This window comes from Chiloscyllium punctatum, chromosome 14 (genome assembly GCF_047496795.1).
Source record: "Chiloscyllium punctatum isolate Juve2018m chromosome 14, sChiPun1.3, whole genome shotgun sequence".
Taxonomy (NCBI): domain Eukaryota; kingdom Metazoa; phylum Chordata; class Chondrichthyes; order Orectolobiformes; family Hemiscylliidae; genus Chiloscyllium; species Chiloscyllium punctatum.
The window spans coordinates 32,973,922-32,995,887 of NC_092752.1; the positions used below are offsets into that span (position 1 = coordinate 32,973,922).

The 21,966-nt window shown below is 41.8% G+C and overlaps 1 protein-coding gene across 1 annotated transcript in view; it reads right to left on the bottom strand.

Annotated features, from left to right (window-relative positions):
• LOC140485457 (uncharacterized) overlaps nt 1-21,966 on the bottom strand; it is a 91,518-nt gene that overhangs the window by 38,597 nt on the left and 30,955 nt on the right. The window contains exons 4-5 of the mRNA XM_072583660.1: nt 19,917-19,979; nt 11,160-11,302 (exon numbers count right to left, since the gene is read on the bottom strand). Coding sequence (XP_072439761.1) covers nt 11,160-11,302; nt 19,917-19,979 — 206 coding nt within the window. The remainder of the gene's footprint in view (nt 1-11,159; nt 11,303-19,916; nt 19,980-21,966) is intronic.

Here is a 21,966-nt window from a genome sequence, read left to right on the forward strand (position 1 = left end):
TAATGCCTGGGGGAATAGCAGAATCCATGGCATACACACCAATGGCATATACCCCAATAGTTCTGGCAGAGCTATGGATAGCCCTGGGATCTGCATTACCAGCAGGAGTCTTGAGGTCAAGATAGTGGGGGAGTGGAGGGGGGTGCAGACAGTGTTGAGATCAGCACAGGTCTGTTCATGAAGAGTCTTCTTAATGCCTAGGTCCTCGCTACCAAAGCCTCCTTCAGAAACTGGGCCTTGTCTGTGCTATGCTCACAAGAATTTGGATTTGACTCTAAATATAAGACAGATTCATGGGCCTGCACTGGTGGAGAGTGTGGGAAATGCAGATGACACTGTATCATCTGGGTCACTGGTGTAATTTCCCCAGCAGTGGAATCTTCGATCTCCAGTGGTTCAGGCCTGGGGTCTGGATTGTGGAGATCTGTAAAGGAGAACAAAAACAAACACATTAACGTTCCACAGAGTCTACGAACACAGCACAATTCTTCCCACGGTCCTCAGGTGTCAGAGCCTCCATTTGTCATAGTCACAGGGTCATAGAGATGTACAGCATGGAAACAAACCCTTTGGTTCAACTCGTCCATGCCGACCAGATATCCCAACCCAATCTAGTCCCACCTGTCAGCACCTGGCCAAACCCTCCAAACCTTTCCTATTCATATACCCATCCAGATGCCTTTTAAATGTTGCAATTAGCCTCCACCACTTCCCCTGGCAGCTCATTCTATACACATACCACCCTCTGAGTGAAAAAGTTGCTTCTTAGGTCTCTTATATCTTTCCCCTCTCACCCTAAACCTATGCCCTCTAGTTCTGGACTTCCCCACCCCAGGGAAAAGACTTTGTCTATTTATCCTATCTATGCCCCTCATGATTTTATAAACCTCTATAAGGTCACCCCTCAGCCTCCGATGCTCCAGGGAAAACAACCCCAGCCTATTCAACCTCTCCATATAGCTCAAATCCTCCAACCCTGGTAACATCCTTGTAAATTTTTTCTGAATCCTTTCAAGTTTCACAACATCTTTCCAATAGGAAGGAGACCAGAACTGCATGCAATATTCCAACAGTAGCCGAACCAATGTCAGGAGGTGAGAGGGAGGAGCACTGTCTCTTTTTAAAAGAGCAGCAGAGGGAGAGACCACAACGAGAAGCAGAGGATTGCTGGGTATATATTTGGGCAGTGGCTGAATCCTGAGACACTACACTTGTAGTGTCTCTCATCTGTCCTCCTCTAACTAAAAAAAAGGAACTCTCATGTGTTGCTAAGATAAGGTGTTTCAATTTATATTTCTTGTGTATCGTGTGATACATTAAACATTTTCTGTTGGTTAGTTGAATAAGACCACAGAGAAGTACTAGAAATTATTTAGCTCATAAATTTGTATAAATTAATTAAATAAGTAGTTCTGGCTGGACAGGTGATGTGGTGTAGCTATATGATGTGGGAGCTGGCTGATCCCATTGTGAATGGCAGTGACCACATCGGCAGCAAGTGTTGGTTGCTGGAAGAACTCCAGATCAGAACTGATTATCTGGAATCTGAGCTTCAAATGCTGCAGCACATCCGGGAGGGGGAGAGTTACCTGGACACTTTGTTTCAGGAGACAGTCACACCCGGTAGATTAAGTAATTCAAATTCAGTTAGTGATCAGGAACAATACGGTGTGACTGTAAGTGAGGCAGTTGGAGGGATTCTGAGTTCAGGAGTGGAGGAGCCTCAGCCCCTGACCTTGTCAAACAGGTATGAGATTGTTGTTTGGATGTGGAAAAGGGCTGCTGGGAGGTTGAGCCAGCTGACCATGGTGCAGAAGGCCGTTCAAGAGTGGGGAGCAAAAAGACAAGTAGTTGTTATAGGATTCTATAATTAAGGGGACAGATAGTATCCTTTGTGAGCCGGATCGGGAGTCACGCATAGTGTGTTGCCTGCCCGGTGCCAGGGTGCAGGACATCTCCGTTCAGCTTGAAAGGTTATTGGAGCGGAAGGGGGAGCATCCAGTTATTGTGGTCCACATTGGCACTAACAACACAGGCAAGGCTAGGAAGGAGGACCTGTTTGGGGAGTATCAAGCACTAGGAAGGATCCTCAAGGGTCATAATCTCTGGATTACTGACCGAGCCACGTGCTAATTGGCATAGGGATAAGAAAATTAGGGAAGTAAACATGTGGCTAAGAGATTGGTGTGGGAAAGAGAAATTCCATTTCATGGGACATTGGTATCTGTTTTGGAACCGGGGGATCTGTACCAATGGGATGGCCTCCACCTGAACCAACCTGGAACCAGAGTTCTGGCAAAAAGGATAAATAGGGTAATCACTAGGACTTTAGACTTGTGAGTCGGGGAGAAGGGAAAGGGAAAGCAACAGGGAGTATGGAGTCAAGTAGAAAGATAAGCAGCAGGTTAGCATGTGTGCGGGGTTTAAGTTCAAGGCAAGCCAGGAATGAAGCAAAAAGGAATGATAACTTAGGACATATTACTAGAGATGTTGGAAAGCAAGAGGATAAGAAAATTAACATTAAGGCGCTTTATCTAAATGCCCGTAGTATTTGTAACAAAGCACAAATCACTGTAAATGATTATGATGTGGTAGGTATCACAGAGACGTGGTTGCAGGGGGTTCAGGACTGGCAGTTAAACATTCAAGGAAATACAATTTATTGAAAAGACAGGGTGACAGGCAGAGGGGGCGGGGATGCCTTGTTAGTTAAAAATGAGCTTAATCTATGACACTGAATGACATAGGGTCAGATGATGTGGAGTCTGTGTGGGTGGAGTTGAGGAACCACAAAGGCAAAAAAACCATAATGGGAGTTATGTACAGACCTCCCAGTAGTGGTCAGGACCAGGGACGCAAGATGTACCAGAAAGTAGATTGGGCGTGTCAGAAAGGCAAGGTCACGCTGATCATGGGGGACTTCACTGTGCAGGCGGACTGGGTGAATAATGTTGCTGGTGGATCCGAAGAAAGGGAATTCATGGAATGCTGACAGGATGGCTTTTTGGAACAGCTTGTGATGGAGCCCACAACGGAACAGGCTATTCTGGACTTAGTGCTATGTAATGAGCCAGACTTTATAAAAGACCTTAAAGTCAGGGAACACTTAGGAAACAGCGATCATAATATGGTAGAGTTCAGTCTGCAGTTTGAAGGAGAGAAGACAAAATCAGATGTAATGGTGCTACAGTTAAATAAAGGTAATTACAGGGGCATGAGAGAGGAACTGACGGAAATTGGTTGGAAGCAGAACCTAGTCGGGAAGACAGTACAGCAACAATGGCAGGGGTTTCTGGGTGTAATTGAGGACACAATACAGAGGTTTATCCCAAAGAAAAGAAAGATTATCCGGTGAGGGGTTAGACGGTCATGGCTGACAGAGGAAGTCAGGAAATGTATCAAAGAAAAAGAGAGCCTATAAAGTGGCCAAGAGCACTGGGAAATCAGAAGATTGGGAAGGCTACAAAAACAAACAGAGGATAACAAAGAAAGAAATAAGAAAGGAGAGGATCAAATATGAAGTAAGCTAGCCAGTAGTATTAGAAATGATAGAAAAAGTTTCTTTAATACATAAGAAACAAATGAGAGGCAAAAGTAGAAATTGGGCTGCTCCAAACTGATGCAGGGAGGCTAGTGATGGGAGATAAGGAAACAGCTGAAGAACTTAATAAGTACATTGTGTCAGTCTTCACAATGGAAGACATGAGTAATATCCCAACAATAAAGGAGAGTCAGGGGGCAGAGTTGAGTACAAAAGAGAAAGTGCTAGAAAAGCTAAAATGTCGAAAAATTGATGAATCTCCTGGCCCAAATGGAGTTCTGAGAGAGGTGGCTGAGGAAATAGCGGAGGCGCTGACTGTGATCTTTCAAAAATCACTGGAGTTAGGGAAAGTCCCAGATAATTGGAAAATTGCTGTAACCCCCTTGTTCAAGAAAGATGGAAAATTATAGGCCGATTAGCCTAATCTCAGTTGAAGTTAAAATTCTAGAATCCATTGTCAAGGATGAAATTTCTAAATTCTTGGAAGTGCAGGGTTGGATTAGAACAAGTCAGCATGGATTAAGTAAGGGGAGGTCATGCCTGGCAAACCTGTTAGAATTCTTTGAAGAGGCAACAAGTAGGTTAGATCAGAGAAACCCAGTGGATGTCATTTATCTAGACTTCCAAAAGGCCTTCGATAAGGTGCCTCATGGGAGGATGCTGAGTAAGGTGAGGACCATGGTGTTTGAAGTGAGCTACTGGCATGAATTGGGGATTGGCTGTCTGACAGAAGGCAGAGAGTTGGGAAAAAAGGTTCTTTTTTGGAATGGCAGCTGGTGACAAGTCATGTCCTGCAGAGTTCAGTGTTGGGGCTGCAGCTATTCACTTAATATATTAATGATTTGGATGAAGGGACAGGGGGCATTCTGGCAAAGTTCACCGAAGATACCAGGTTAAGGGAAAAAGGCAGGTAGTACTGAGGAGGTGGGGAGGCTGTAGAAAGATTTAGACAGTTTAGGAGAGTGGTCCAGGAAATGGCTAATGTAATTCAACATGAGCAAGTGCGAGGTCTTGCACTTCGTGCAAAAGAAGACAGGCATGGACTATATTTTAAATGGTGAGAAAATTCATAAAGCCAAAGTACAAAGGGATCTGGGAGTGCTAGTCCAGGATTCTCAGAAGGTTGATTTATAGGTTGAGTCCATGGTTAAGAAAGCAAATATAATGTTGTCAGTTATCTCACGAGGGTTGGAATATAAAAGCAACAATGTGCTTCTGAGGCTTTATGAAGCTTTGTTTGGCATCATTTAGAATACTGTATCCAATTTTGGGTCCCACGCCTCAGGAAGGACATATCGGCACTGAAGTGTGTCCAGCATCACATGGATTCATCACATGGATGATCCCTGGAATGGTAGGCCTAACGTATGATGATCGGCTGAGGATCCTGGGATTGTATTCATTAGAGTTTAGAAGGTGAGGGGACATCTAATAGAAACTTACAAGATTATGCATGGTTTAGAAAGGGTGGAAGCTGGGAAGCTGTTTCCGTTGGGCAGGGAGACCAGGACTCGTGGGCACAGCCTTAAAATTAGAGGGGGTCAATTTAGAACAGAAATGTGGAGACATTTCTTCAGGCAGAGAATGTTGGGCCTGTGGAATTCATTGCCAAGGAGCAGAGTGGAGGCAGTAACATTTGGTGTCTTCAAGGCAGGGATTGATAAATTCTTGATCTCGCAAGGAATTAAGGGCTACGGGGAGAGTGCAGGTTATGGAATTGAAACACCCATCAGCCATACTGAAATGGTGCGGTAGATCTAATGGGCCGAATGGCCTTGCTTCGACTCCTATATCTTATGGTCTTATGGCCGCACCAGGTATGATGTGTTCTCACTCTGTTGCTTTGCCAGTCCAACCTTGCATCAGCTATGGGCTTGTCCAGTAATCTGGAGGACTTTTTACATTGCATGAGAGAAACTCACAGGAGACTGGCACCCAGCCACCTGTCTTTGACCATTTCTTCAAGTCGAAATGCCCTACTGGAGAAGTAGAAATTTAGTGTCTTGACAAATGCCAACTAAGCAAAAGTGAGGACTGCAGATGCTGGAAACCAGAGTCCAGATTAGAGTGGTGCTGGAAAAGTACAGCAGGTCAGGCAGCATTTGAGGAGCAGGAAAATCAATGTTTCAGGCAAAAGCTCTTCATCAGGAATGCCAACTAACCCCCTTGTCTGACACATCCCTGTCACACAAACCGACCCACCAGTGTATTTAGATAGCATCTGCTTGCACACTCAAGCTAAATCATATTTTGTATGCAAGTGTCATCTGTCCTGAAACTCCTCACACATCTATCCACACAGTCTGCCTGTACACTCATTCAAATGTGTAGCCTAGTTTCCAGGATGGATAACTCCAGGCCACCATGCCACTTACCAGGGCAGTCTGCATAATGTCATTGACGCTTTTCCTGAACTGGACTCCTAATCTTCAGTGAACCCCAGGATTACTAACCTCCTTTGAAGTGCCATTTTGGTTGAGTGTAAGGTCTCCTGTTACTATCCCTCAGAAAGAGCATCTCATGGCATTCCCCGATAGCTTGGAGAAATATCTACAAAGGCGCAACGCTAAAATAAAACTGCTTAAACAGCAGAATGGTCTACTCCTGCTCATATTTTCCAGAATCAGAATCTCTACAGTGTAGAAACAGGCCATTTGGCCCAAAAAGTCCAAAGAGTATCCCACCCAGACCCATTTCCCTACCTTATTATTCTATATCTCCCCTAACCTACACATCCCTGAACACAACAGACAATTTAGCATAACAAATTCATCTAACCTGCACACCTTTGGACTGTGCGAGGAAACTGGAGCACCTGGAGGAAACCCACGCAGACACAGGGAGAATGTGCATACTCCATACAGACAGTCACACAAAGCTGGAATTGAACCCGGGTCCCTGGCGCTGTGATGCAGCAAAGCTAACCATTGAGACATCGTGCTGCCCCACAGCGATTCGAGAAAATTGAAGGTGGATCACTTCACATAATTTGCACAGAACGTCTTAAGTTAAAGGTAGCAATATTTTAGATGACTGTAACCCTGGCAGTCTGACAGAAACTAGCTGCAGTAACTTAACCCCAGTGATCCCACTGTCATCAGAACCTGCTTCTTTGAGAAAGCAAGCACCAGAGTCATAGTCATAGAGATGTACAGCATAGAAACAGACCCTTCGATCCAACCCGTCCATGCCGACCAGATATCCCAACCCAATCTAGTCACACCTGCCAGCACCCGGCCCATATCCCTCCACACCCTTCCTATTCATGTACCCATCCAAATGTCTCTTAAATGTTGCAGCCTCCACCACTTCCTCTGGCAGCTCATTCCATACACATACCACCCTCTGTGTGAAAAAGTTGCCCATAGGTTCTTTTATATCTTTCCCTTCTCACCCTAAACCTACGCCCTCTAGCTCTGGACTCCCCGACCCTTGGGGAAAGACTGTGCCTATTTACTCTATCCATGCCCCTCATAGTTTTGTAAACTTCTATAAGGTCACCCCTCAGCCTCCGACGCTCAAGGGAAAACAGCCCCAGCCTGTTCAGCCTCTCCCTATAGCTCAAATCCTCCAACCCTGGCAACATCCTTGTAAATCTTTTCTGAATCCTTTCAAGTTTCACAACATCGTTCCGATAGGAAGGAGACCAGAATTGCACGCAATATTCCAACAGTGGCCTAACCAGTGTCCTATACAGCCGCAACATGACCTCCCAACCCCTGTACTCAATACTCTGCCTTCTTCACTATCCTATCTACCTTTGACTCCACTTTCAAGGAGCTATGAACTTGCACTCCAAGGTCTCTTTCTTCAGCAACACTCTCCAGGACCTTACCATTAAGTGTATAAGTCCTGCTAAGATTTGCTTTCCCAAAGTGCAGCAACTTGCATCTATCTGAATTAAACTCCATCAGCCACTTCTCAGCCCATTGGCCCATCTGCCTGTTGTACCTAGAAGGCACAGTGTAATAACAATAAAAATAGAGAATGGGAAGGGAAAGAGAGTGGGACTAAATCAAAATAGGAAGATAGTGCATTCCAGCCCCTGCATTGCCTTTCTTTAAAAGCCTTAAGAGTATTGGCAGACATTGGCTGCTCCCTTTCCAAGGACACCAGGCACAAATGTAGCCACAACAAAGAGGCATGCCGTCAGGAAATATGGTCCCATCCACAGCCTGGACCTGTTGATGTCTACTCTAGCCAGGCCCTTGAGGAGGTCAGCAGCAAAGATCTTTCTTGAAAATACAGATTAGGCTGTGATGGAGTCATTAAGATCTGACTGATGAAGTGTCAAACAGGAATGGGACTAGTCCAAAAATGGCAAATTTTTTTATTGTCTCCTTCGTGGCCAGGAAGAACATATTTAGGTTTTAAAATGAAACATTGAGTTTCCCTGATCTGGCTCTGCTTTTCCTTCCCCCAATCGCAAAGTCTTTCTTGTTATCACCTAATAAGGTTGGACGGAATGTCGGAGACCCAATTGAATAAGTGAACAAGTGATAGATATTTAATTAAGAATTAATTAGGTAAGAATTGGTTACATAAATATGGGGAGCTAATCATCAGTGGGATGAGTGAGTTTAAAGGAAATAAAGCTCTCATTAAAAGTGTGGTCTCGGAGTCCGCTTAAAACCAATTATCTCCTCGTGTGTAATGTGTCTGATCAATCTTCTCTTACCTAACCACATACCTGAATACTGGAACCAACCCTACAAGCCCATCTGCCCTACATCGCATTACTGCTTGTCTGACAACATAGGTTAAAATGTCACTTTGTGGAAGGTCATACAGTTGCCACAGAATAAAACAAAAACCTCTTCTACCTCTGATATAATCTCTTCATAACCAACCCACTAATAAGTCAATTTATAGAAAAACTTTCTAACTGGCCTGTTCAGGGATGTTACGACATCCAATAAGTCCATTTGCAGCACGGCTACAATAAGAAGGCATGACAGGATCAATTGAGGTGCATTTCTTTGGAGGTTCTCGTAATTGTCTACCACATCCTTTGTGATAAAATTTGTGGACAATGGGTGGAATCTTGTTGAGGCAGCAGAAGTCTCTGCAGTTGGCTGAAAGCCAGAGAAACAACTGCTTTCCCCCTGCTCAAAAAGGCCTGCTGATTCTAAAAGCAATGGGAGCCTTTGCTGGGTATTAGGACTCTGAGGACAGAGGTCTCACCCAATGAGAGCTGCAAGCCACAGAAGGGCTGATAGTGGGAGGACACCCAGGATAGTAGAATACAAAGGAGTAAGGTCAGTAATTTGTGGGAGTGGTTTCTGAGTTTAGGTATTTCGGGGAGAGAGGAGTACGGTGGTCAAAAGCAAGGGTGATTAGGTGGGGGGATGCATGCCTCCATGGTGGACACCTTCCTTCCCTATATCCAGCTCCTTGGCCAGACATTTATTGAGGGGGACTCCACCCTGAGGTAACAAGCTGCCTACAAATGTTAGTCAAGCCGCATGGGGTGACAAGCAACTGGGTTAATCCAAAGACTAGCTGAGGTTCCTAAGTAGTCCTTCACTAATACAGGACTTTCCAGATCCAAACTTAATTCTGTTGTTTGTGGGATTTAGGTACGATGCCAGCCTACCTAATTATATTGTCTTGCTGCCTATAGACTGTGTCCAGGAGCACAATATTGAGCCCAATAGTTACACCATTTTATTGGGATCACTCTAGGTCCACTACAAAGGTCTGATGGACGCACGGGAGAATGTGCACAGCTATTTCCATCCATTGTTATCCTATATCCTGGTTATGACTTGCCCTAACATACCTCACAAGTAAAACTCAATCTTAAGTATTAACCAAGAAAGAACCTCTGCAAAATTATATCTCCTTTAAATCAGTGTTTAATATAGAGGCAATGCTAGTTTTAAGATTCACAAGCTCATCATTCACTCCCACACCTCCAAGATTCATTCTTGATGATTTGGCCAATAAGAACTGTCACTACACACCTTTTTGTTTTATAATTCATCAAATTACATGAGAATTTCCCTTGCTGTGCTAAGATGACTTTTTCCTCTATCCTCACCAGCCAGATATTTTCTAATCAAGCTGTTCAGATATGTCATTATACAACACTAAAGCAGGTGGGACATGAGCCTTTGCCTCCTGGGTCAGATTTAGGGACACTACCACTGTACCACAAGATCCGTCAACTAAAGCTTCTGTCTTAACAAGCATTTAGCACAACCTGGTTGTGAAATTTCCACACTTAAAAGTGTGAGAGTCGAGTGTCTGAGATGGCAACTAATACAGAAGCCTCACTGGCAAGATAACTCACCAGTTACCCATCAATCAGCTTGTTAACAGCTGACAGGTGAGCGAGTACCTCACCCTATCACAGGCATCGATACTGGTGAGCCAGGTTGCCACAAGCTGCCAGCCAATCAGAAGCTGCCAGCTTCTGGATCCTAAAGTCTACCAGTCATGGCTTATGAACCAGAGGATTCAGCCATGAGAAATTAAGTCCTTCTGTTTTTCAAACAGGATGGTAGCTGTGGGGAGAGGTCTTTCAAAGTTCAGCTTCTTTCCTTCCACAATTGACCACTTAATGACCTTAATTACAGGCAAATCAACTAAGTTGCCCATGATCTTGCCCATCGCCTGATTGCCAAGATGGTGAGAAGGGTTGAGGTTTCTCTCCATGTCTAACTTACTGCATTATTTCCCTTCTTGCCATCTCAAAGGAAGGAAAAATTGCACCTCGTCCTTTATTGATACAAGCTATTAGATTTGTTTAATTCTTTTAGGATTTCAGAAAGTATTTACAATAACTGACATGCAAGCATTATCAAATAAATGATAATTCAGAATTATTTATGACAATTAAGAAGCACTTTTTGTTTTATTGAGACAACCTTGTACACTGGGGAATTCTTTGGATCAATAACATTCTGACTGCCTTTGGCTCATTTAATAAAACATTATCCTGACTTTGCTTTCCTGGCCTTACGCTGACTATAAAGGTCACAGCAGCAACTCTCTTAATCCATACACCATGCAGCTGCAGGGTGTTACAAAGATTACTTGATTCTGCAACATGTAGTGAAACCTGCAAAGCAGCAAAATCTGACATGGAACTGTATTTAGCCTATGTAAGTGTATTTCCCCTATCAACTTTTCCTTATCCCATTATATAACTTGCATTTTCACAAAACAAAGTAACATACTCAAATGCACAATGTTTAACCTCACAGATTCTTCCTCAAAAGGGCTGCTACTGTCATCCTCAAACCAGTTTCCTATCTCACCTTGGGAACCATTGCTGGTAAAAACCCACTTAATCTGAGAATACATCTCAAGTCTTTTTAATCACTTTGCTCCCATTATAGATTATACATCTTATACCTCTTCATGTACACATCTTATTTTTAATAAACATGCACTGCTTTTTATGGAGTCATATTACACTGGTTGGCTGTTAATGAGTTTAGTTGCAAAGGTGGCCAGTTATACATTTATGTTGGATACTCTTTAAAGTTTTGCCAGAGTGATCACCCATATTTCATCACAGTCCAACAATAGAATCAGTTTAAGGCTGTGTCTCAAGAGCAAAGTGAGATGTAAAAAGAATAATTTACACAACTGAATTGTTTTACATTACCTCCAATCAAATTTTGGAATCATACTTCTTGCTTGATAGATACTATTTTCTAAATATAGTATGATATCCTTATACTGGCATTCTCTTGCAAGTTTTAGAGGTGTGTTTCCATTTTTATCTTCAGTTTCTAATTCTACTCCACACTGCATTGAGAGAAAAATAATTTAAGAGCTTACAACTAAAGATAGCAAAATTCCAGAAACCTTTGAAGAGTTAGATTATAACTAACATTCCAAGTTTTAAAATTCATCTCAATAATATATCACATTTGATTTTATGAAGACTTAACAATATTTCTGCTTGTAGCTGGAAAAAAGGACAGTTTTGAGACTCAGGGTCAAAACTGATCTGAGATACTTGATGTTGTGCATATGTATGTAAACAGTGAATTATATCAAATGACATAGAAATGTACTGATGTTAACAAATATTAGCAAAAATGGAAACAATATTAAGGATAAATTCCATGTAATCAGGTGCTAAACTGCTGCATGCAGTTGGCTGCAGTATCTAGCATTTCATGACCTGCTTAGAACGAATTAGAGCAATGTAAACAGGAAGGAATAGCACCTGCCAGGGATTCATGCTAAAAATAAAGTAAAATCTTCACTGAACAAGCCAGCAGTGTCTGATCATCTCAAACTCAGAAAGGTACAGCCCACTAAATCAGTCAGATTTTACAACTTGCTGTCCTTACAACTATATTAAGTTTTCCTGATTTCAGTGTACTGTATTTAGAATCTGAATGGGGATCTTCCTTGCTACATATACACATCCTACAGGGACTAGAGTTGATTTGAACAGACATAATTTTTTTACAGTGTATGACCAAATGCATTTTAAACACAGTGAAGCTGTAGCTAAATTTAAAAAAAAATTATATTCATGGTAGAAGTCACTACAAACCAAAGAATGCCATTTTGCCTTTGCTCAAGGCATCAATTAAGCCTCTACTAGAGCACTGTGGCAACTTTAAATCTCCACACATGATGGGGGATATTTAGGCTTTGGAAAGAATCCGAGGATGGCATCATGATCGATTTCCAATATAAAACAATTTTGTTACTCAGACAGGGTTGTATGCTTTATAAAAGTGTACACTCAGGCAATTTTAAATCGCTATTAAAAAGCAACAGAGGCTACAATGTTTTTGTGTGGACTATTATTTCAACTGGATAGGTTAGACAGGTACATGTTAAATAATTGCAAAATTAGATGGTAGGTATTTCTAAATTTTCAGAGAATAGTGGACCTCTGGAACAGATTACTGACTGATGCCAATTCATTGTATTCCTTCAAGAGAAAAATTAGGCCAGATTCTGGCGAAGGAGGAGGTCACCCCATACAGGAAGTGTTTAACCTGTAACATAAATCAGGGTCACATTGACCTTCTGGGCTTGTTTCAATAATTTAAAGAGGTTTTAGCATAATTAATTAAACATTTATTCTCATTGACTGAAGGTTCTATGTAATTGTTCATTCAATATATCATGTTTGTACACAAATCTTTCAGAAAGTATCAGATTTAAGATAGGATAGTATAACAAATGCATTTAATAGAATGAGTTGCAGATGACGATGAAGATTCATGTTGTATTTGATTATTGCTAAAGAAACACACATTTCATTGAAGCTTCTCATTTTTCACTCATCAGAACAATTCACAAGTAGGGTAAAGAGAAAACAATACTTATATTAAATGAGAGTGGACTAATGATTGGTTGGCAGGTGGACTCTTCCTTGTAGAGTAATGGAGAATGCATTAATGATGACTGACAGTTAATTGCTAAGCCTTATTTAAATTTTAAGCCAGGTAGGTTGATTCTAATTGATCGAAACATTTTCTTGAGAAATAAACTAGAGAATAAATGTCACAAATTTTGTTGAGTTGAAACAGGTATAGTGCATGTCCGTATTCTTTCTGTCTATAACTCATATCTGATAGCCAAGGCTCCTTGATTGGGCTGTTACCTTGGTCCAATCAGGAAACTCATATTCCATGGAGGTTCGACTGGCTAACCTTTACAATCACTACATAAGTTATTTATGCACCTTGTAAGCATAATGCTGAAATAGGATACAATAAAGCCATCCTTTGGGATAGTGTCTTCTCTGATCAGGTTGTTTCTTGCAATATAATGTGCAGAGTCATGGGAGGACTTAAGACATTTTGCCTATTGCACAAATGCTTAATGTCGTATGTGAACTTCAGTGCTGGCAAGATACCATTGTGTGGCATATGTCCGAAAGACTGGTGGATATAAGCAGGAGTGTCAGAGGTACTGTTCACTCAGAGTTGGCTCTGAGGAAGCTGGATCAGTGTCAAGGACTCTCCACGTATAAGTAAAGGATGACTTGGTGATAGGATACTGGCCTCTGTGGAGTTCTTTTAACTTGGGCCCTACTTCTGAGGTTACTGATGAAGTTAACTTAGTGCATGGAATTGTGGGAATCCCAATGTTTGTTCTGATATGTGAAAGCATGTCTGTGATAGGCAGTAGTAAGGGACACACTAGCTGATTTCTCAACTAGGATATCAAGGAGAGGAAACTCATTTGACTGCTCCCTGGCTACTCTTGCTGTATACTGTGCAAATTCATTAACAAGCTAAGTCTGTCACTTTTGGTCCTGAAAAGTATCCAACTTTCCTCAATGCTACAGTTGTCCATTAGAAATCTACAAAATAATATTTTCCAGCTTGGATTCCATCTTATCAATACATGGAAAGTTATAATTTTCTGCAAAGAATTGCAAACTGAAGACCAATGCAGTTTTGTTTTAGCAATAGACATATCTACTACAAAGTCAGAAATAGTTACCCAAACAGCTGGTAAAGTTCAAATTTCATCCACAATCTTACTATTACATTAAACCATTCAGCTTGACAGTGACATTTAAAATTGAATCACATTGCAAATCTTCATAAAGTAATCTGAAAGCATGCTAGAAAATGCGACGGCAATACACAAAGACAGAGTATCCAAGCTAACTGATAACCTTTTAAGGAGATTCTTGCACTTAATTAGATAGCCCAAGGTAAACCTAATACTGGATTTTGCAACTCAACATTATTAAACAGGTGAGCTGTGGGCAATTAATTTTGTCTCCAAAACACAAGTCAGAGACAAGGGTTTGAAGATTGGACTGTCATATCTACTCATTTGCCATCAGGCAATTCCTTAGAGGCTACCAAGAGAACAGACCCATTTTTGAAAGCAGGGCGGTAGTGGCAATTGAGGAGGATGGCACAATGATTAAATACAGAGAGACTGAATGTTTTTCCTGTCTTCACGCTCAGGCAACTATTTGTGAGCAAACCTGCCCTGCACTAGACTGTCTATTAGAGGGCATGTATAAACTTGTGAAAGCGATGGCAAGTAAAAAACAATTTCAAGCCTGTCCACATTAATGATGGCTACAGTAACATGGTTAAATATTTCTCTCACTTTCTCCAGCCACACACAGAGGGTGTATCAGCCACAGGGACAGGGGACACATCAATCAGAGGGACAGTGGGTTCATCGGTCACAGAATCAGACATCACACCAACCTCAATACAGATGGTAAATCAGCCAGAGGTTGCAGATTCTGGCACTTAAAAAAACCCCATCACTGTTGCAAATGAGATAGTGCATACCTCCTAGAGGCTGTGCCCTTATCAATGTCATTTCTCATTACATCTAACTACACAGCAGTATGGTAATATTATACAATTGGAAGGCAAAACTGATCAGCTCTTAAGTTCAAATTTCACTTCACTGATGCTGAGGGAACAATGTCCTATTGAGTAAGAGTCTGGAGTCTGAAAGGAGACGGAATAGTCTGTACCAGAGACAGGTGTACTTGCCTCTAGTACTGTAGTGTGAACAGAAAGGTTTTGCAGATATGGATGTTTGACACTTTTGTGTTGAGGAGAAAGTGGAACCAAATCATAAATCACTTCCCTCTATTCTGTACAGATATATTGCCACTAGAAATCCCTGCAGTCCTCTGGAAGACATCAGCAAGAAGACTAGTGACAGCATCCACTTCTGCAGCCAAAGAAATGAAACAGAACTCCAAGAAACAAAGTACCAAAGTCAATCTTTTGTACATTGGATCCAACTAAAGTTCAGCACTGGCATTCTGCAATAGAATTACTTCAGAAGGCAGTCTGATATAATATATTGATGGAAAAATAATGCCTTACTAAAATAGAATTCAATTATTTGCTTTTGATTGTGAACAAAATTATTGAGGACTTCACAAATTTTGCAAAGGAGAACCTTCAATTCTTGTGATTTTAACAGTGAACATGCCACAAGATTTTAAAACATTTAATATTTAGATTACTTACAGTGTGGAAACAGGCCCTTCAGCTCAACAAGTCCACACCGACCCGCCAAAGTGCAACCCACCCAGACCCATTCCCCTACATTACCCCCTTCAGCTAACACTACGGGCAATTTAGCATAGCCAATTCACCTAACCTGCATATTTTTGGACTGTGGGAGGAAACCGGAGCACCCGGAGGAAACCCAAGCAGACACGGGGAGAATGTGCAAACTCCACACAGTCAGTCGCCTGAGATGGGAATTGAACCCAGGTCTCTGGCACTGTGAGGCAGCTAACTACTGTGCCACTGTGCCGCCCACAATATTCTCTCTCTATTCTCTTTAACACGGACCACTAGGGCAATGTATAGTTTTAAATTAAAGCAGGTTGGAAGATGGAGAATAATTAGTGCAGGGTAGAAACAGCCAATCCGAAAGCACAGAAGCAAAGTTAGTTGGAATGTAAGAAGCTTTTCACAATACAGGTAAAGGAACTAAGTGCAAAATTGTAGTGTTTCAGCACCATCACTAGTGAAGACTATTCTGACAACATAAAAAGTTTACATTAATGGTTTTGCTTATAAATGTTGACATTGGAATATATAATTTAAATAATCTGTTTATTTTTATAGACACAACATCAGTGTGAATTTATTTTACATAAACTTTACTCATTTTCTTTTTCATTTCCATATTTATTTACTATGGAAATCCATCCCAACAGAAGTGTCATGATGTGTCCGTCACTTCTGCTTCTCTCTTAAACTACTCTGTTTTTATTCTTTCTGTCCTTCACCTTCTCACTCTACCTTGTCTTTTTTAAACTCAGGATGGAAATGGTAGATATTCCATAGAACTCAAAGGACAGAAAGAGGGCCTTCAATGTAACTATTGCTGCTGGTATTCATGCTTAACATACTTTCCATCACCTTAATTCATCTAACATCATGTGCATATCTTACTTTCTCACTCATGTATCTATGAACCTTCTCCTTAAATGCATTCATGCTATTTGTCTCAACTGCTTTATGTGATAGCAATGTCTACATTGTGGGTAAAGAGATTGTGCCTCAACCTTCTGCTGTTTTTAAGATGCTGGAGCAAAAAACACCCCAAGTGGAGCTACAAAAAAAAAGAACTGGCCTATGTCCTCAGACTCAGAGGGGAGGAATGTAGTGATTGTAATGAGGTCAGCCAGGTGGACCTAACAGAATATGAGCTCCCTGATTGGGGATGTTAACCTGATTCAGTCAGGGAGCCCTGATTGACAGATATAAACACGAGTGTCAGAGGTTCTGTTCACTTTGAGAGCTGGTTCTGTGAGAGCTGGATCAGTGTCAAGGACTCTCCATGTGTAAATAAAAGTTGACTTGATGATGGGCTACCGCCCTTTGTGGAGTTATTTCACAAATCTTCCCTGAAGGCTAAGTGCTGAGTGGCTGGGACCTCCTCTCCTTCAACCAGTTTCCATGAGAGGTCTTTCTATTTACTTCTCACAGAAAGACTTTAACTTCCTTCCCAAATGCAACTTTAACAGCACTCAAATTAAAAAGAGGAAACAAGTTACGCATTGAATCCAGTATAACAGTCAACTCTCTTGGTGTGTGTATCAGAGATGCTAAAAATTAGAATTAGTGTTATGTTTGAAAATAATTAGCATTGACCTTTTTTAATTTAGGTGATTATTAGTTTGCTTTATGTCTCAATTGGTCTATTATAAGAAATGAATTTATATGAAATGAAGACAAATTAGTGCCAACCTTTTGTTCACTGCTAATTTAACATGAGACAGGGGTTACAATTGATTGCAACAGCAAGGGGTCAGTTTGATAGTTAAGGCACATCAACGAGCAAGATATAGAGGTGGTTGCTATGAAGGAATTGAGAAAAACAAGAAACCTATGAGCTGCACCTAACTAGCTGAAAGTACAGAGAAGAAAGAGGGGCAAGTGATCTGCTGGTAGGGCTAAAGTTGTGCAAGATTTTGTGTATACCATAATAAAGAAAGCAGATTAAAAAGTTGTAAAAACAACTTCAGATCTCTTAGCCATCCCACGTCGCATAATGGAAATGATTGTAAAGTGTAGATGTAAGAATCAACTGAACAACAACATAGTCAAGTTAAAAATGGGTTTAAGAAAACGTTGCTTGGCCAATCTTCTCATCTTTGGTTAATTAGTTAGCCAAATGGGCTGTCATAAATTGTATGATGTGGTGTATCTGTTTATAAGACACCAGGTATATCTCACCTGGAATGTTTATGTTCAGTTTTAGGGAGGTGCTACACTTTAGGAAGGACGTGAAGGCACTGGAGACAGTGCAGAAGAGGTTTTGGGTTGAGGAATTCATGAAGATAGATTAAAAAGTTGGGACAGCTTTCCTTGCTGAAGTGAAAGCTGAGATGAGGTCTGGTTGAAACATTGAATTGAGAGTTCTGGAAAGAGCAACGGGGATGAATGAGAATGAGAGGTTATGGATTTAAAGTAATTAGTAAAAGTAGTAAAAGAGATTTGAGCAAGAACAAAATCATGCAACAAGTGATTAGGACCTGGATTGCACTATCTTTGAGTGTGGAGGATTCAAATAAGGTTCAGATAATAGATTCAAGTAAAGCATTCAGGGGAATTTGCTATTATTTGACTTTGGAGTCGCAAGATGTTGGGGTTGGTTGTAGCATGAGGAATAGGAGTTTGGGGAGAGACAAAGTTTTTGGAGATTTGGAAGGTAGATGAGGGGACAGGGATTGAGGAGAAATCAATATTAGGAAATGGGGAAAAGGTAGAGACTAGGTGTTTGGGGAAATGTGAGGAAGAATGCAACAATGGAAAATGAGTAGGACGTGAACTTGTGTTTTATCATGCTATATGATTAATCAAACTAGGAAAATCTCCAGAGTATGTAACACGTACAGTTTGAATGATAATGTGTAAAGTGAATATTCACTGGAATAATTGAGTTTAAAGTAAGAAAATCTGAGGAGATGGTGCACAATTTTGTCTGCAACCTTTTTGAGAATGTTAAGGTGTTATTTAAATAGGGTTATTAAATGATAAAGGGCTTTGATAGTATGGTTATAAAGAAACAGTTTCCTCTGCAAAAATAAGGAGCACAATCTCAATATCTTTTTACACTCTGATCATAGTGGAAATCCTGAACTCTCACCCTAAAATATGATGACAGCTGAATCAATTAAATGTTTAAGGCAGAGGTTGAAAGAGTCCTATCGTATGAAGCTATGAAAAAAAAAATCATGGAACAAAGGCAAGTAAAAAGGTGCAAATCAACCACCATCTGATTGAATGATGGAACAAGACTTGAGTGACTAGATGACTGACTTTAGTTCCTGTAACGATTGGATCAATCTCGGTATTTCACCTTAGAATGTATTTGAGCGGTTATACGGGGGAGGTGACTACTAATTCAGAACCCAGGCTAATCCTCCAGGACCTAACCTTGAATCTGACCATGGCAGACTACGAAATTTGAATTCTATAAAAATCTTGAGAGGTTATACAGAACCAGGAGAACCAGGTTAAAGTCTTACCTGCTCCACAGGGATGTAATAACATCTCTGAACAGGTTGGTTAGAAAATATATTGAGGGCTCATGTAATGGGAATGACCCTATATCTGAACTAGGAGTGTTCAAGTCCCTCCTGCTCCAGCAGTGTTTGTAATGGTTCTAAACAGGTTGATTAGAACATATCTTGGGAGGTTATATCACAGTAGATTGCTAAGGAGATTGCAAAATTAATCTGCATTATTACTTTAAATTAAAATCCAAACAGCTGCATTATGATGTCTCCCTGGGCTGTCTAATTTATAAACTGGGCTGTTGGATCAGGAATAAATCAAGGCTTAATGAAGACTGGAATCAATGTTATTGCACCACCTTCCATGTATTTTGCACTACAGGTCAACTGTGCTGTAATATATGTTTAGTTATAATTAATTGCTGTAAAACTCTTCTTGAGGGAAATGGGTGCTTAAATAATCTTAAATAATCCTGCAATAGTTACATGCATTGAATGAGGAAAGCTATTCTTGGATCTTGCTAATGTGCCTTCTCAGTTCCTTCATTTTTACGCCGATCATCAGTTTTGATGAAACTGCTTAAGTACTGTGATGCACAAGGCTGTTATGATACACTTCCAACTGGAAATGTGTGAAAAATGAACAATATTTAACAGATCAACATTAACCTAGCTCATATATCAAATCTTAAATTTTTAAAAAGCTTTAATGTTAAATCACCAATTTTGGCAACTTTTTTTCAAATTTGAATGCTACAATATATCCTAGAGCAAGGAAGATTTTTGTTTCAATCAGATACTAAATCACCTACATCAGATGGAAAGAGCTAATCTTGTCCATTTGTTAAAATGCTTGAGTAACGGGAAGTACAACACAGGACGACAGGAGATGTTTTTGTCCTTTGAACTTACCTGCTCACAGAGCAGCTGGACTGTGGGCAGATCTCCACTAAGGACAGCTAAATGCAGCGGAGTCTGGAAAACAAAGATCCGTACAACAGTTTTATTCAGGAGAAAGTGAGGACTGCAGATGCTGGAGATCAGAGTCAAAGAGTGTGGTGCTGGAAAAGCACAGCTGATCAGGCAGCATCTGAGGAGCAGGAGAATCAATGTTTTGAGCTTAAGCCCTTCATCAGGAATGAGGCTTGTGGCCCAAGGGGGCTGAGAGATAAATGGGGTGGGAGGGAGCTGTTGGGAAGGTAGCCAGGAATATGATAGGCAGATGAAGTTGGGGTGAAGATGATAGTTCAGACAGGAAGGTGGAGTGATAGGTGGGAAGGAACATGGACAGGCAGGACAGTTCAAGAGAACGGTGCCAAGTTGGAAAGTTGGATCTGGGATAAGGTGCAGGGAAGGGAGTTAAGGAAACTGGTGAAATCCACATTGATCCCGTGTGGTTGGAGGATCCCAAGATGGAAGATGAGGTGTTCTTCCTCCAGGTATTGGGTGGTTAGGGTTTGATGGTGGAGAAGGCCCAGGACTTGCATATCCTTTGTGGAATGGGAGGGGAAGTTAAAGTGTTCAGTCACAGGGTGGTGTGGTTTGTTAATGCATCTATCCCAGAGATAGTTCCGCATGTTGGTGTCCTGTCTCTCCAATGTAGAGGAGACCACATCAGGGGCAACGGGCACAGTAGATGACATGTGTGGAAGCACAGGTAAATCTCTGTTTGATGTGGAAGGATCCTTTGGGGCCTTGGACGGAGGTGAGGGGGCAGGTGTGGATGCAGGTTTTGCATTTCTTGCAGTAGCAGGGGAAGGTGCCGGGAGTGGAGGGTGGGTTGGGGGTGGCATGGACCTAACAAGGAAGTCGCAGAGGGAATGGGCTCTTCGGAATGCAGAAATATCCCTGGTGGGAAGGTCTGTTTGTAGGTAATGGAAAATGATGCGATGTACCCAGAGGTTGGTGGGATGTAAGTTGAGGACCAGGACTGTTCGGTCTTTATTGCGATTGGAGGGGTGGGGTTCAAGGGTGGAAGTGAGGGAAGTGGAGGAGATGTGGTGGAGGGCATTGCTAACCACGTGGGCAGGAAATTGTGGTCTTTGAAGAAGGAGGCCATTAGGGATGTTCTATAGATGAATTGGTCCTCCTGGGAGCAGATGCGGTGGAGGAATTGGGAATGAGGGATAGTGTTTTTACAGAAGGCAAGGTGGTAGGAGGTGTAGTCCATGTAGCTGTGGGAGTTAGTGTGTTTGTAGTAGGTGTCTGTGTTGAGTCAATCACTGGAAATGGAGATGGAGAGGTCCAGGAAGTGGAGGGAGGTGTCTGAGATGGTCCAGGTAAACTTGAGGTCAGTGTGGAAGGTGTTAGTGAAGTTGATAAACTGTTCAACCTCCTCATGGGAGCACAAGGTCGTGCCAATACACTGTCACTTCTGTCCTGTAATTGCTCCTGCCGCAGCCACTTCTGCCCTCACCTCCATCACTCACCTGAACACTGCTGATAACATTGCTTACATCATATGTTAGGCCACCACCGCCTCTGCAGATGCCACCAAAGTCACCACTTCTGCCTCCCTGACTCCCAGGGTGAGCGTCACTTCCATTGGTGATGTTATCCACGACCCCATAATCACACCCACTCCAGTAACAGTCTCCACCTCCACTCCCAGCTCCAGTCCCACACCAGGTCCTAGCTCCCAGCCCTGTCATGTTTTTACCATCCCCCCAGACCTCCCCGTCACTGTGGTTGAACAATGAGTCTTGAGTATGCTCCCGGATCAATGAATTGAACATGTGTTGTGACATCCAACACTTGTTGCACTGCCTCCACCCTCTGCTTACTTTTTCCATCAGGATTCCTGCCAACCCCCATTCCCTCTTCCCCCCAAGAACCTCTTCACCCACCTCCAACACACCCCATCCATCTGGACACCTCATGCTGTCTGTTGCCCGCCCTTGATTTCTTCATTTCCAGCTACCGCTGTGACGTTGACTGCCTCAACCTGTCCACCGCCCTCACC